The sequence below is a fragment of the Zalophus californianus genome, chromosome 6 (genome assembly GCF_009762305.2).
Source record: "Zalophus californianus isolate mZalCal1 chromosome 6, mZalCal1.pri.v2, whole genome shotgun sequence".
Classification (NCBI taxonomy): Eukaryota; Metazoa; Chordata; class Mammalia; order Carnivora; family Otariidae; genus Zalophus; species Zalophus californianus.
The window spans coordinates 134,714,439-134,730,323 of record NC_045600.1 but is presented as its reverse complement, the minus strand read 5'-3'; the positions used below and the strand labels follow the sequence as shown (position 1 = coordinate 134,730,323).

At 43.9% G+C, this 15,885-nt stretch overlaps 1 protein-coding gene across 3 annotated transcripts in view; it reads left to right on the top strand.

The window, feature by feature from the left end:
• The window catches only part of CHD2 (chromodomain helicase DNA binding protein 2), a 117,835-nt gene that overhangs the window by 96,690 nt on the left and 5,260 nt on the right, over positions 1-15,885 (top strand). For all 3 annotated transcript variants that reach the window (XM_027569799.2, XM_035727930.1, XM_027569805.2), the window contains 4 exons: positions 3,692-3,870; positions 5,847-5,946; positions 8,558-8,771; positions 13,534-13,777. In XM_027569799.2, the coding sequence (XP_027425600.1) occupies positions 3,692-3,870; positions 5,847-5,946; positions 8,558-8,771; positions 13,534-13,777 (737 nt within the window). The remainder of the gene's footprint in view (positions 1-3,691; positions 3,871-5,846; positions 5,947-8,557; positions 8,772-13,533; positions 13,778-15,885) is intronic.

The window sequence follows — 15,885 nt, the reverse complement described above, 5'->3', positions numbered from 1 at the left end:
TTTTTCTTTGCATTTACCTCATTTTTCTTAATTCTCTGGACTGTTCTGTCCTCAGCTATCTGACGGCAAGTAGTGGTTCTTATGTAAAGTACATTTAGGTGTTAGAAGTATTTTTAAAGAAAAAGGGATATCAATAAATATATAAACTGACTAAATGAATAAATTCATTGTACAACCAGCCGTCTGATCTGATCTGTTCTGGTTTTTCCTTAGTCCACTATTTATAAGAGAAAATGCTAACCTAATGCTTCTAATAATAACTATTTATTTTTAAAAATGCTTTCACATATTGTCTATTTTTGCCATGTTTTAATATTATGAAATCTTTAAAAAATGTAGAAAAATTTAAGAAATATAATAGACATTGATAACAGGTACCACGAAGCATTGTTAAATGTGAGTTTTTAAGACTCAGTAAAGTTGAGGCCCCTGGTGTTTCTCACTCTAAACCCACGCTTTGGGGCACCTGGGTGGCTCAGTCGTTAAGCATCTGCCTTCGGCTTGGGTCATGATCCCAGGGGCCTGGGATCGAGCCCCTGCGTCGGGCTCCCTAGCTGTGCGGGAAGCCTGCTTCTCCCTCTCCTCCCCATTCTTGTGCTTTCTCTCTGGCTGGCTGTCTCTCTGTCAAATAAATAAAAATCTAAAAATAAATAAATAAATAAACCCACACTTTTCCTTTCTTACCTCCCCATAAGTAAGGGTAGTTTTAGATCCAGTTACTGTTCTTGCGCTTGGTTTTAGCATTTTACGACTTCTGTTTGTCTGTAAAGACAGTAATGACACATAAACAGCCAGGCACTGTTTGTGCATTTTTGTGTTTTTTTCTCCACAACAATCCTGTGGGGTAGGTAATTCTCTCCTGGCTGGCTTACTCAGCATGACTCTTGATCTTGGGGTTGTGAGTTTGAGCCCCACGTTGGGTGTGTAGATTACTTAAAAGTAAAATATTTAGGGGCGCCTGGGTGGCTCAGTCGGTTAAGCGTCTGACTCTTGGTTTCGGCTCAGGTCATGATCTCAGGGTTGTGATATCGAGCCCCAAGTTGGGCTCCCTGCTCAGCGGGGAGTCTGCTTAAGGTTGTCTCTCTCCCTGCCCCTCTCCTCCAGCTCTCCCACTCACACTCTTTCTCTCTCAAGAAATAAGTAAATAAAAACAAAATCTTAAAAAAAAAAATAAAATGAAGAGAGTCACAGAAGTTGTGTGTTAACATAGTTAAGATGGTAGGGCAAAAGTTTGACCCAGATAGTGCGCCTGGGTTCTTAACCCTTCTGGACAGCCTCTCGTATGTCTACACAGCATACAGTATTGCTTTCCATGTTTAAAAACTTCATAAAAATGCCATACTGTGTATATCCTGTAACTTGATTTTCCTCCCGCAGCATCTCTATTTTTGAGGTTTGTCCATGTTGGTAATTTAAACTGTTTCAGGGGTGCCTGGCTGGCCCACTTGGTAGAGCATGCGACTCTTGATCTTGGGGTTGCGAGTTTAAGCCTCAAACTGGGCACAGAGCTTACTTAAAAATTAAAAAAAATCCAAAACCTGTTTCATAGTATTTTATATCCTGACTTCCATAATTCATTGCTTCTCCTGTAGTTGAACCTTGGGGCTTTCCAAAGGTTAATTACCAAAAATGGTAGCAGAAGTCTTGGAAGTATTTTCATTGACCCATGTGTAAGCACTTCTTTAGAGTAGTGCTTGCGCAGAGCTCTAGGTCTTTCCTTGGGCACGCACGTCGACCATGTCACTAGGTACTGTCGAATTACCCCCTCCAGCTATGGTGGAGGTTTATACACTCCTAGCAGGGAATTGGAGTTCCGATCGCTTCCCAGTCTCATAAGCACTTGGTTAGTTCTGACTTCTCAATTTTTGCCAGTCTGAGGGGTATGAAATATTGATCAGTGGTGTATTGAACGTTTGTTTTCGTATCTGTTAGGCATTCATGTTTCCAGTGGACTGTCTGTTGTATTCTTTGCCTATTTTGGGGTAATTTGGTTTTACCTTTTCTCTAGCAGTCCTTTATACATTCATGATATTGATCTCTTTCTTACCTATTACAGTCATTACATACACCTTCCAGGTTGTGGTACATCTTTTATTTTGTGTACTTCTTGAAAATTGAGGTTTAACTCTGAAAAGTAAACAGATGGAATTACCACAGACCGATAAAAGTTTGTAGGGTTTTCTTTGTTTTGAAATTTCGTGCTCATGTGCTTAGTAGTCTGTCGTGCCAGATAGCTTTGTGGTTGACAGCCATGCCCTATGGGTCTGAGAAGTTTTCTTGAATTATTTTGTGGTGATTTCCTCCTAATTCTTAGTTTTATCTTTACAGAACTTTTTGTTTTGGGAAACTGGACTCTGGGAGTGGTCCATAATATTACTACATGTTTTTCATTTCTGCGTTTTAAATTCTTCTTTCTAGGAGAGCCCCTTCACTTATCTCACATTAGTATTTCTTTTAAGCTTTTCACTTCTCTTGTCATGTTTTATATCCATGATCTTCCCCTGCCCGTGGTTCTCTGAATTTTTTTTTTTTATATTTCCCTTTAACTTGTTTTCCATCGTTGATGTTAGATATTTTTTCAGATGACTTGTAATCATTGGTTGTCTGCACACATTTGGGAGTAGGGGACTAACCATCTGACCCGAAGCTCTGAGCATGTGGGTAGGGCTTGGTCAACTTCCCGTGTTTACTCTCTGGTGATATGGCTGCGCTGCTTCATTGGGAGGCTTGCACGGGGTAGTTCCTCCTCTTAGAAGGTCAGATTTTGTGGACAAGGACCCTCCAGTCTCCTGAGTGGAGGTCGAAGGCCTGGCTCTCTTCATTCTGGAGTCTGGGAGGCAGAAGGCCAGGCGCAGGCTCCTCTAGGGTGTCTGCTCATATGCTCCTGCTTCAGTACGGAGCCCAGTTCAGAGACTGCTTCTTTATCTTTTTGCTGGGCCAAGTTGGAAGTTTGGGTGTCTCTTGTGAATCTGGGTATTTGTTACTTCTAAGCATTGTTGGAAAAAACCACTTGTTAGTTTTAACTCTCCTACTTCAGAGGTACCTAGCTTGCCTCTGGGGTGGAATGTGGCAGTATAAACCAGGTTGGTTCTCATCTCGGGCCTCTTAAGTCATTTCCCTTACTGCCAATATTTTGTTGCTTTTGTTTTCTCTTTCCTTTTCCCTTTGTGGGTTTTTTGAAACACTCCCTTTACTGTTGTTCAGTGGAGTTGGGCAGGGGGAGAAAATGACTTTTGTGTTCAGCTCACCATCTTTATCTGCAAGCCTTCCCCCTTAGTTTCTTATACACCCAAAGGACTTGTTACTATTTTATCCTGCAGTTTTAGATAGTTTATCTGGTGGTGGGACATTTCTGGGTTAGGCCTGTAATCTTGCTTCTCATTTTATCTTCATAATGACCTTATGAGGCATTATCACAGCCCTCTTGCAGACGAGGAGACAGCATTTTGAGCTATAATAAAAGGAAGGTATAGAAGCCATCACTCTTAAGAGATGCTGTTGGGACCTGCACCTCAGGTTTTCCTGACTTTACATTTATGGTTGTTCCCTGGGCTTTAACCCGTTCCTCCGCTAGCAGTAACATGCTGTGAGGGTGGGCTGGGTTTTCTCTGGCAATTTAGGACACAGGGAACAAAGACAAGATGTCTTTGCTGCAAATGTTTTATGTCTCTATTCTGTTGGCCTGTTCCAGTGCAAAGAGCGGATGAGGCCTGTGAAAAAGGCACTGAAACAACTGGACAAACCCGACAAGGGGCTGAACGTGCAAGAACAGCTAGAGCACACCCGAAACTGCCTGCTGAAAATCGGAGACCGGATAGCCGAGTGCCTTAAAGCCTACTCAGACCAGGAGCACATCAAACTGTGGAGAAGGTAAGTGCCCTCGGCCTCAGATTGCCTGGTGTGATTTGACAGTGTGTGTGTGGGGAGGGTTCTGTGTTTGTTTTATAAAAGCTGACATAGCCACCTAATGAGAATTTTTTCCCCCCGATAAAACCCATCCATTGGCAATGTACCCGCAGGTTTCAATTTCATTTTCCTGCAATAGACATTCCACTGAGACAGTCTTTTGAATAGGTAGGATGATGTCATTATTTTATAAGAGAACAGCAGGGAGACTGGATTTGCCGGCCTGTTCTCAGAGCAAAGACTTGATCTGTAAACCTGGAAGGGATAAAAATCATCTAGTCTCACTACTTCACCCACCTCAGGTTGACAGATACAATAACTATTTGAATAGTTCTCTACTAACACATGAGGTGAAACAAAGATTAAAATCACCAGAACTATGATTTTTCCATTCTCTCTGATAATTGAAGAACTCTAGTAGTAATTTGTATTAATGCAGTTTAATTCAGAACTTTAATTTGTAAGGCATATCATGGCTCATATATAGTCATTTATATATTCACTTGATTTTTTAGGAAAACACAACTGGAATTTCTTTCTCAAAGATAATTGTAACATTAAGTCTCTTTCCATAATCCAAAGTGACTTTGAACTCATGTGCTTCATGGTTCATGTAATTATTTGGTATAATATACCCAATCACAGTGGATTGGATTGGTTTTGAGTGAAAAATGGATCTAAGAAAACTTTGTCATGATGCTATCCATAGCATGCTTCACACCTATCAAAAAAATTAAGTTTCAAAATGTTATTTTTGTTCCCCTTTATACTGTTACCAACTTCTTCCTGTGCCTAGCCACTGGGCTGTTTTTCTAGCCAAGTTAATCCCTGTTGGAAGAGAACAAAAGGTCATTCTAATACATAGATCTCTGAAGCTAGGCTTCCTGCCGGGCACTGGGGCCTGTGTTGAAGTGTGTGGGGCACTGTAGACCTGGCTAGCAGTCGTTCGTAAGAAGGTCCTTGCCCATTCCAGAGACACTATCCATCCTGAAGTGGTCATTGCACGACCAGGTATGGTAGGTGTTGGAGAAGGAGGCGGGGCCTGCAGAAGAGCAGTCAGGGAGGATGCTCTTCTGAGAGGCAGGCCGGTGTAGACCAAGTATAGAAATTTCTACACTTCTGAGAGGCAGGCTGGGCGTGGAAGAGTAGGGCGGACTTACTTAGGCTTTGGCACAGGCTTACAAGTGGGCCGGTGAGGGGGGCTGGGAGGTTTTTAGGGTTTAAAGGCAGTTTGTTAAGACCACTGAAGCCCATTCTAGACGATCTTAAAAAGGAAAGGAAGGTGCAGCAGGTTTATTACTCCGGGAGCCAGTCCTGTTTCTGTGGGTGGCAGGACGTGGTCAAACTGTTCTCTACAAAGTGTGGAAGGAGGTGAGACTCCTAGCTCACTGCGAGTACCGCTGCCTCCTTGTTCTAGATGTCCGTCTTGTCAGTCACTCTGCCATCCAGGGTAATGCCTTGCTAGGGTGAGTGCAGTGGCATTGCAGGGGGGCGCTGCTTGGAGTTTTAAGGAAGAAATGAGAGGTCTTGGTGGTGACAAGTGGGACGGAAGGAGGGACAGCAACATGGGGATGCCCGAATGTCTGTAGGTCCCAGCCGGGAAGATGGTGGTAATGATGGGCTGTGTGGCTGAATCTGGAGGTGTGGAACGTGGAGGAAGACTTCCAAGACTTTCCTGGGTGCCAGTGAAGGAAGGGGTTTTAGCTAGGAGCAGAGCCTTCGTCTCCAGGCCCAGTGGCCAGACTCTGTTGACGCTGGCATCTACAGATGTGTTAATGAAGCGCAGACCTGAAAGAATGTTTCTGTTATTTAATTTCTACACTTGGTCGAGTATCCATGGCAGAATTCAGTAGCTTGCCATAATAAAGAGAATAGAAAGTCATTTAAAGAATTCTATAATTTACTTAGAACTGTATTTTTTTATTTTTTATTTTTTTTAGGAATCTGTGGATTTTTGTTTCCAAGTTTACAGAATTTGATGCTCGAAAATTGCATAAGTTATACAAGATGGCTCATAAGAAAAGATCTCAAGAAGAGGAGGTAAAATACAAATTTAATCCTAATTTATACAAACAGATAAAAACCAATTCCACAGAAAAATTCCTTCATTACAGTTTTTCCCTGGGGAGATGGTCATGGGATGATATTGTTGGTGCTAGAAGGGTCCTTGGTTCTCTGCCCTCACTACAGATGGGGTGGAGGTCTAGCAGGGGTGGAGGTGGCCAGCACCGCCCCGCCTGTCCCCGCCACAGTGCGCCCTAATACCATGTTAGCTCTGCAGTCTCTCGGCATGCTCCCCTAGTGGTGAAAGTAACAGTGAAACTAGACAGGTGGAATAGCTGACGTATTAGAACCAAAGCATGTTAAAATTCCGACAAGGAGTTGTTACCCTGTGTTCCTATGTCCCGGAATCATTTATTCACCAATCTTGTGGTAGCTTAGAAACGTGGCTCCTGACTAGTAACAGGGTCATGGGCAGAAAATACTTTTCTGTTCTTTTCTGGCCATGTATACCTGGTGTCCTTCCAGCTTTCGTACATAGTGTCCCAACTGCTCATGGAAAGGAGCAAATACAAGAAGGTACCCAGAAGAAGTTCCTTCCTTTCTCTGGCATAGGGCGATGGGGACATAAGTGACTTTGCTGATTCTGCAGGGGCTGTGTTCCTTATGCCTGCATGCCTGTTTCCAGATCTGCTGACTTGCCATGTGGGCCTTACCCAAATCAGCCACTCAGGGCCGATCTGTGAACATTGAACACCTCCGCCACTAACATGTCAGCTCCGTGAAGGCAGAGATGTTACATCTTTCATCCTGTGCTATGTCCTCCGTGCCTGGAATGGTGCTGGGCATGGGGCAGGTGCTCAGAAGTATTTGTTGCATGAACTTAACACTATGCTTAGCATTGTGTGGGACTGTAGAGTAGTACTCTCAAGTACTTTCTAATTTAATTTTACATGGAAGAGTATGATACAGCAGTAACATACAGAAATATATTAATATCACTGCATGTTAATGTAAATTTTAAGCATTGTAAAAGTCCGAGAGGATAGTCAGGAAAAGCCTGGGGGGGGAAAGACCCTCTAGTGGGGACTGGAAATTCCACACGATGAAGTCAGACACATGATGGTCAAGGGCCACATTCATCTAAGTCTCAGAAGGGAGTATCGTTGAGTGAAAGTAGTAGTCCTGCTGCTGGGGGTGCACACTGTCACAGCTGTGCTGAAGGACAAGTCAGATTTGTCAATAGACAAAGCAGTTCTGAGAATTTAATGAGGTAATTAAGGATTTAAACATGTTTACAGTGGAAATGACTTAAATGTCCAAAAAATGGGTCATGATATATCCATACTGGGGAGTTACTCAGCCATAATAAAATAGTGCAAATAAGTGTTTACATGAGATGTTCACAATACATGAAGTGAAAGAAGAATACTGAATATTTTTGTTGTTAAAAAAAAAGCTTAGAAAGACATGGACCAAATTACAGGCATTAATTCTTCTGGGGGTGAGATTTTAGGTCACTTTGCATTTATTTTTTTCTTACTGTATTTTCTATTTTTACGTCACATTTTACTTGTGTGGTAAAGAAGCAAACAGATGTTTAGCTTGACTTTGGCGTAGGAACTAGTACCCCCTGGGCTAGTCAGGGCTTGTTGGTTCTAGTTAGTCTAGGAAAGTTGGTGGTCCTAGTTTTACGCGGTCCAAGCTAAATCTCAGCCTGGGCGTCTGTTCCGCGCATGCCCGGTGCGGTGGCACCCGGGGTCCGTGAATCTTGAGAACGCACACAGCCTGGGCGTCTGTTCCGCGCATGCCCGGTGCGGTGGCACCCGGGGTCCGTGAATCTTGAGAACGCACACAGCCTGGGCGTCTGTTCCGCGCATGCCCAGTGCGGTGGCCCCAGCAGTCCCGGAATCTCTCAGAATGCGCACAGCCTGGGCGTCTGTTCCGCGCATGCTCGGTGCGGTGGCCCCAGCAGTCCCTGAATCTCTGAGAACGCGCACAGCCTGGGCGTCTGTTCCGCGCATGCTCGGTGCGGTGGCCCCAGCAGTCCCTGAATCTCTGAGAACGCGCACAGCCTGGGCGTCTGTTCCGCGCATGCCCGGTGCGGTGGCACCCAGGGGTCCGTGAATCTCTTGAGAACGCACACAGCCTGAGCGTCTGTTCCGCGCATGCCCGGTGCGGTGGCACCCAGGGGTCCGTGAATCTCTTGAGAACGCGCACAGCCTGAGCATCTGTTCCGCGCATGCCCGGTGCGGTGGCCCCAGCAGTCCCTGAATCTCTGAGAATGCGCACAGCCTGGGCGTCTGTTCCGCGCATGCTCAGTGAGGTGGCCCCAGCTGTCCCTGAATCTCTGAGAATGCGCACAGCCTGAGCGTCTGTTCCGTGCATGCCCAGTGCGGTGGCCCCAGCAGTCCGTGATCTGTGCTCACAGGACTTGCCAGCTTGGGGTGACTTTATTGTCAGAGCAGCACATGCTGCTTTGACTGGTGTGCTGTGGGAGCTCGGGAATTTCGGAACATGTTTTCTATAAGCATGTAGTAGATGGCGGGTTGGAAGCCAAGAGAGGAATACTTACAGGTGGTGATCTCTGTACTGTTCTTGGGAATTCCACCGGGGGGCTTAAGATGCTTTGGTTTCCTTTTATTCTTAGGAGCAAAAGAAGAAAGATGATGTGATTGGTGGTAAGAAGCCGTTTCGACCAGAGGCCTCGGGCTCCAGCCGGGACTCCCTGATATCTCAGTCGCACGCCCCGCACAACCTTCACCCTCAAAAGCCTCACTTGCCCGCCTCCCATGGCCCACAGATGCACGGACACCCACGAGATAACTATAATCACCCCAACAAGAGACACTTTAGTAACGCAGGTAGGTCATTAAGTGGAGTTTTAAAAAGAGATGCCAAAAGAGTCATTTTATTTTCTGAAGATAGCAGCTAGACTTTGTGCTCTGTTCTCCTTCAGGACTTTACTGTCTTCTGTCTCAGACAGAGGGTGAAGTAAAGGTCCAAAAGGCCGTTTGTTACTCCAGCTTGAAGAAGAACATGGCCACCATAAACAAGTAATAGGCTGAGATGAGCAATTTACATTATATAGGATGGTGAAATGGTTAAAACTGTTAATACTGAAAGAGCCTTGTAAATTGACAACGAAAGAATTAGCAAATAGAGAAATGGACAGCGATTAGGAATAGAGAATTCATACAGAAGAGGAAATTCAAGTGGCCACTATGACAAGGTGACCAGCACTGCTCCTAGGGAAATGTAAATTAAGGCAATAGCAAGCTAATCAATTTTTTTTGCCCATTCAGATCAACAAAAAAGGGTGGAATACACAAATTGCTAACAGTGTGAATTGCTGCAATGTTTCCAGAAATTAATCTGAAATATCTAAATACATAAGCCTTTTTTTTTTGGTTTGTACAAGAATGTATGAGGATGCCATTCCAGTCTTACAATGGCAAAAAGCTGGAAATAACTTCGATATCCCTTAACAGGAGAATCATAAGATAAATAGTAGGACACTGGTGTTCCATATATTATGATCTATTATTAAAAAGAATGAGTTGGCTTTAGAGATAAAGATAAGAGAGAAAGCAACAAAATCTGTGTATGTCTAGATTTATTAAGGTGACATTCACATAACATCAACTTTACCATTTTATTTTTATGTTTTTTTAAATTTTATTTATTTGTGAGAGAGAGCATGAGAAAGAGCAACCAGGAACGGGTGGTCGGAGGGAGAGAAGCAGACGTCCTGTGGAGCAGGGAGCCTGATGCGGGGCTCCATCCCAGGACCCTGGGATCATGACCTGAGCTGAAGGCAGACACGCCCCAAACTTTACCATTTTAAATATCCAGTTTAGTGGCATTTAGTACATTCAGTGTTACGTAACCACCACTTCTATCTTAGTCACAAAACATTTCCATCAGCTCAAATGGAAATCCAAATGGAAATCCCACATCTGTGGGGCCGTTTCTCTCCATCCCCTGCCTGCAGCCCCAGTGTGTATTCTGTCTGTCTGGATTCATGTGTTTGGGACACTGCCTGTTAATGGAATCATACTATATGTGTCTGATTTCTTTCATTTGGCATAATATTTCCAAGGTGTATCTACATTGTAACGTGTGTGAGTACTTCATTCCTTTTTGTGGCTGATTTGTATGGATACAGGTCACAGTCATCCATCCATGGGTTAATGGACATTTAGGATGTTTCTACTTTTTGGCTATTGTGAATAGTACTGCTGTGAAAAATCTGTGTGTAATACGTATTTGAGGACCTGTTTTCAGCTCTTTCGGGTATATTCCTGGCAGTGGAATTGCTGAGTTATATGGTAATTCTAATTTAATTTTTTGAGGAACCACCAAACTGTTTTCCATAGTATATGTTTAATAAGTGTAGAGAAAGATGTGAAAACACACCCAGTACCAGTGACCTCAGGATGCTGGGAATGGAGGGCTGATTGTAGGAAGTTAATAATTTCTCCATCTGTTGCTTTACTGGTTATACTGAGCATGGATTTTAAAGATACAAGTAAGAAGAAAGGGAAAAAAGTATATAGAATCAAAGCTAAAAGTATATGGAATATATAGAAATCATAGTGTAGGATTTTGCAAAGGGTCGTGTATTCCATAATAATTAGAATGAAGTGTTAATTTCTTTCTAAACTTCAGTTCTAGGATTTCCATTTGATTGTTTTGAAAAATACATTTCAGTCTTGTAAAATTCTCAGGCTTTTAGAAAACTTGATTTTCTCCATATTTTCCTCTTTTTTTGAACATAAGAATTATAGTTATTTAAAAATTTTAACCTGCTGATTCCAGTATCTGAATTATTGTGCGTCATTGTCTGTTGTATGTTTTATTTCTCTTGGTTTTCAGTCCTACAGTACTGTCTTTTATGCCTAGTTATTTTTGATTAAATGGGAGAAATCTACGGGATGCCTGGTGGCTCAGTTGGTCCTGGGATCAAGCCCACCTCCCTCTACTCCTCCCTACCTCTCTTGCTCTGTCTCTCTCTCTCAAATAAAATCTTCAAAAAAAAGATAAAAAGGGGAACCTATGTTTTAGAAATTGTGCAAGCTCCAGGTGATGTTGCTTTTCCCCAGAGCGGATTCATTCTTTCCTCCCCTGGGCACATAGAGTGTGAGGCGATCATTCTGATCTAGTCTGCTGCTGGTCCCCTGTTCCTGGAGCTTAGCTCTTTCCAGTGCTCAGCAGGGGCCATTCTCTGCCCCCTCCCCTTCCGCAGGCTCTAAGCTTCGATCTTGGTGTTCTCAGCACCGTGAGACTGCCCCAGGCTGATCTGCTGTTCCGAGGGTTCCAGTTTAGGTTTTTAGCCTTCTGCTCCCTGCAGACTCAGCACATGTCCTAAGGGAAGGTTGGTTGTGCGTTTCTGCCATGACCCTCTAGCCTAGAAGGGCCTCTGAAGGCTCTGCTGGTGTCTCTAGTCCTGTGCTGGGAGCAGCTCAGATACTCAGCCTCTCACCTGTGCTCAGAATCACAGCCCTCCCTGCCTGCAGTGGCTTCGGCAGTCACCTCTTCCCTCTGTGAGCTTTTCTGCTCTTTGGAGTCTTACTCCTTCTAGGCCTCATAGCTCTGGCTGATCTTTGATGTCTTCCAACAGGTAAGTTTTGTTTACGTGGCCTTTTTACTGTTCTTGGAGGAATGTAATTCTGCTACAAACTGCTCTAAACTACCTGGAAGCAAAAGTTCCATGTCTTCCAATCTTAAAAATCTAAGTAGTTCAGAATTAATTGATCACCATTTGATTGACAGGGAAAAAGGTAATTACTGTAAAGATGATTGGGCAGTGTTTCCATGTTTGTAGGTCTAATTGTATTTGTCCTGACTTTTCCCTGGGTTCAGACTGGTTTTATGTTATTCATGTGACGTCACTGAATTTATATTCTGATGCTTTGAAAGAACTTTTCTTAGTCCACTCACTGTAGTCTTTTATTTAAGTCTTGGATTCTCACCCATCTCCTTAATAGCTCAGTACTTCCTAACCAGCGACCTACCTCATGGCGGGTTCAAGAAGAAAGAAAAGCACTGTTTGGTTTCTCTGGAAATAAATGGCTTGGCTGGAGTTGTAAGCATCTCCACTATCCCGCAGACACTGACACCGTGTTTGAAATATTACTTTCCATTCAGTTTGAAGCCATCTTCAAGTGATTTGTTTTCATTTTGTGAAGGTGTCTTCTTTTTTTGTTGTTGTCCATTAAGTTATTAGGCTGAGTAGTCAACGTTTTTAACTTGTTGGTTCTCTGGCCTGACCCACCGTGGATCACAGTGACTTGAAGCTGCTGGTTGACTGCATGTTACTTCAGTGGTGTCAGATTCTAAGCTGCACAGGTTCCTTCAGGGTGTTATTCTGTGACTCTATACAAAAATGCTTAGAAGACCAGCAAAATGAGTAGAGAGACATCTCTCTGGTGGCTTCTTTTTGGTGTTAGCGTAGTTGTAGATAGAAGATGGATTTCCTGTGAGGCCACATAGTTCCTTCTGGTTAAGCCTAAGGCTGCCTGTAACAAAGAACCACGAACTGGGTGGCTTAGAGCAACAGAAATGTATTCTTTCACACTTCCGGAGGCCAGAAGTCTGAAGCCAGGGTGTCAGTCGGGTTGTTTCTTCCTGGAAGACGTGAGGGAGAATCTGTTCCCAGCCCTTGTCCTGCTGTGTAGTGCCTGCCTGCTCTCCTTGGTGCCCCTTGACTGGTGGCTGTGTCGTCCCCGTTTCTGGCTCCATCAGTGCATGGCCTTCCTCCCTGTGTCTGTCTCAGACCTCCCTCTGCCTTTCTCTTAGAAGAGTGTCTGTCATTGGATCCAGGGCCCAATCTAAATCCAAGATGATCTCATCTTGAAATCCTTAATTACATCTGCAAAGACCCTATTTTCAAGTAAAGTCACACTTACAGGTTCTAAATGGACCTATCTTTTTGGGGTCACACTTGAGCCCACTGTAGCCTCCATTCCTGGACTTTTGTGTGTTCACTACGTTTTCTGACCAAATAAGTGTGATTCTTCTCAGGGGAAAAGGGAGGCTGAAGAAGCAAAAACATTTCAGATTGGCCCTGTCCTTGAGAGGTAGCATACTGATCCAAATCCAGAGTGAAAGGAATTACTTTTTACAGGAGGAGGTTCATCTCTTTGGTGTGGGCTGGGAAAGAGTAATACAATCAGTATGTCTAGTCTGGAAATATTTTCCGAGACCAGGCACAGCTTATGGTACTAGCAGGTAAATAAACTTTTGACATGTAAACAGAAGCTGCTACCTCGCAGCTGTGAAACTCAGCAAGTTCTGTTCTCTGAATTAATGTTTGGTTTTGTTTTTTTGAGTGAAATCTCATTTTAAGGGTCTGCCCCAGATTGGAAGGTATAGAGGCTTGGAGAATAAAAAGCCATAGTTCGTAGGACTTCCTAAGAGAAAGGCCATGAACTTTCTTTTGCCTTAAAATTTGAGGGAGAGGATGTTGGGACTCAGTACTGGTGTGTTTCCCAGCAGCAGAGAGGCTGTGAAGGAGGAAACAGTGTCTATCTCTGTAACACGGGTCAGCCTTTGAGTTTAAACTTCCGTGGTTGTGAAATTCAGCCATTTGTGGTCGTGAAACTGTTCTTCCTTTTCCTGCAGATCGAGGAGACTGGCAGAGGGAAAGAAAGTTCAGCTATGGTGGAGGCAGCAATGCTCCGTGGGGCGGTGACAGGCACCATCAGTACGAGCAGCACTGGTACAAGGAGCACCATTACGGGGACCGGCGACACGTGGACGCCCACCGCTCGGGGAGCTACAGGCCCAACAGCCTGTCCAGGAAGAGACCTTATGACCAGTACAGCAGTGACCGCGACCACAGGGGGCACAGAGATTACTATGACAGGTAGGCCGGAGGTCCTGAGACACCAGGCGCTGATCTCTGCCAGGAGTTTTACTCTTGGAGGGGGAGAGACAACGTACGCATTCACGTCTAATTAAATGTGCATTGAACGTCTCCTCGTGTGCCAGGCATGGTCCCCAGTCTGAGCTGACGTTGTTGCTGTCAGGGCATCCTCAGGGTATTGGGGAGGAATCCTGGTGCAGGCAGCTGACACTGTGTGCTGAGTGGATATTGAAAGTAGAGGTTTTTGTGGTTTTTCCTGGGGGCTGAGGAAGAGGAGAGGTTGCTGATTCTTGCTTTGGGCTCTGAAGAGCCTGCTAAGGGGACAGAAATGGAACAGGTGGAATAGGTATCATGGGCCCAGGCCAAGGGTTGGCACCCAAAGAGGGAAGCCCAGAAGATGAACACTTTGGCTAGTAAGGGGTTGAATGCCAAGTTATAGGTCTTAAGTTGTGTCCTTTGGGTCATAGGGAGCCATCTGTAGTTTCAGGAAAGGTTTTCTGTCTTCCTCTGAGGAAATGTAGAGAAGCAGTAACCTTAAAATACTAGAGTCTGCAACCAAATTATTAAGCTTGGTGTGCACCTCTCAGCAGGATCCTGAGATGGGTCCCAGCCCGTGGTCCTTGTCTGCCATGACCGCACAGTTTAGGGGTAGAGGGCTTTTTGAAGTCGTACCCTGGCTACAGCTGTACAAGACCATTATGAGCCAGTTAGCATTGTAACCTGTGAGAATAGCTGTGGGAAGGGCTGAAGAGGTTTTATTTATTCTTCCTAATTTTAGGACTTGACTGTATTTTAACCTCACAGCAGCTTTGGTTTTCCTTAGGCTAACGACATGCTTTGGGCTTGCATTTAAATTTAGAAAGTTTTGTATAAACATCTCCTTTTTTTTGGAGCATCTGGTAACACATTAGCACAGTGGCTCTAGCTGAGTAGCCGCTGTCTCCTTTAGGAGGGGTCTGTGTCCCCCTCACCTCCCACCCTTCCGTATCGTCTAGTCAGGCTCCAGTGGGCATTTGCCCTGTATTTCTTTGTCTAGATCTGTATTTCCGTTCAGTATCACTTTTTTTCTTGCCTGAAGGACTGTCATTTTACTGTGGGTCTGCTGGTGATAAATTCAGCATTTCTCTGTCTGAGAAAGTCCTTAGTTGGCGTTCATGTATGAAAGATACCTTTGCTGGGCATAAATTCTAGATGAATACTTTCAGCACCTTAAAGATGTTCCTCTTCTGTCAACTTGAACTGTTTCTGATGAAAAAAATCTGTCATCTCTATCTTTGTTTCTCTTTACATAACATTTTTATTCCTTTATTCCTAGTTTCTATCAGTGAGTATAGTGCACCTTGCTGTATTTTTCCTCGTGTTTGTTTTGCTTGGGAAGTGTTGAGCTTCTTGGATCTGTGGGTTTATCTTACCAAATTAGGAATATTTTTTTACCATTATTTCTTCTGGTCTCTTTCTCACCTCTTTTGGAGATTCTAATTACACCTATAATTCGGCTGTTTGTATTGGTCTCCCAGCTCACTGATGGCTGTTTGTTTTTTTTTTAAATTTTGTTTTCTCTCTGTCTCCGTTGGATAGTTTCTATTGCTGTGTCTACAAGTTCACTGAGATTTATTTTTCAATGTCAACCTGCCTTGAGGCCCCTCTGATATGTTTTGCATTTCATACATTGGAGTTTTATTTCTAGAAGTTGTATTTGGGCATTTTTTTCCCCCCAAATTAAGTCTTTCTCTAACCTTTTGAAATCTGGAATACAGCTTATAAATAGTTTTATCCTTGTTGGCTAGTTCTACCATTTGGGTCAGTTTCAGTTGATTAGCTTATTTCCTCATTATGGTCTTAGTTTCCTGGTTTTCTCCATGCCTGGTAATTTTTGATTAGATGCCTCACCGAGTGCCAAGTATTTTGTATTCCTATAAATATTCTGGAGCTTTGTTGTGAGACACAGGTTACTTGCAAACGGTTCGACCCTTTCAGGTCTTGCTGTTCAGATTCTTTGGGCAGAATGGGAGCTGCTCTCTGGCAAGGGCTAATTTTTCCCACCACTGAGGCAGGGACGCTTCATGGTACTCTACTGATGTCCCTTGAAACTTGAGGTTTTCTGGTAT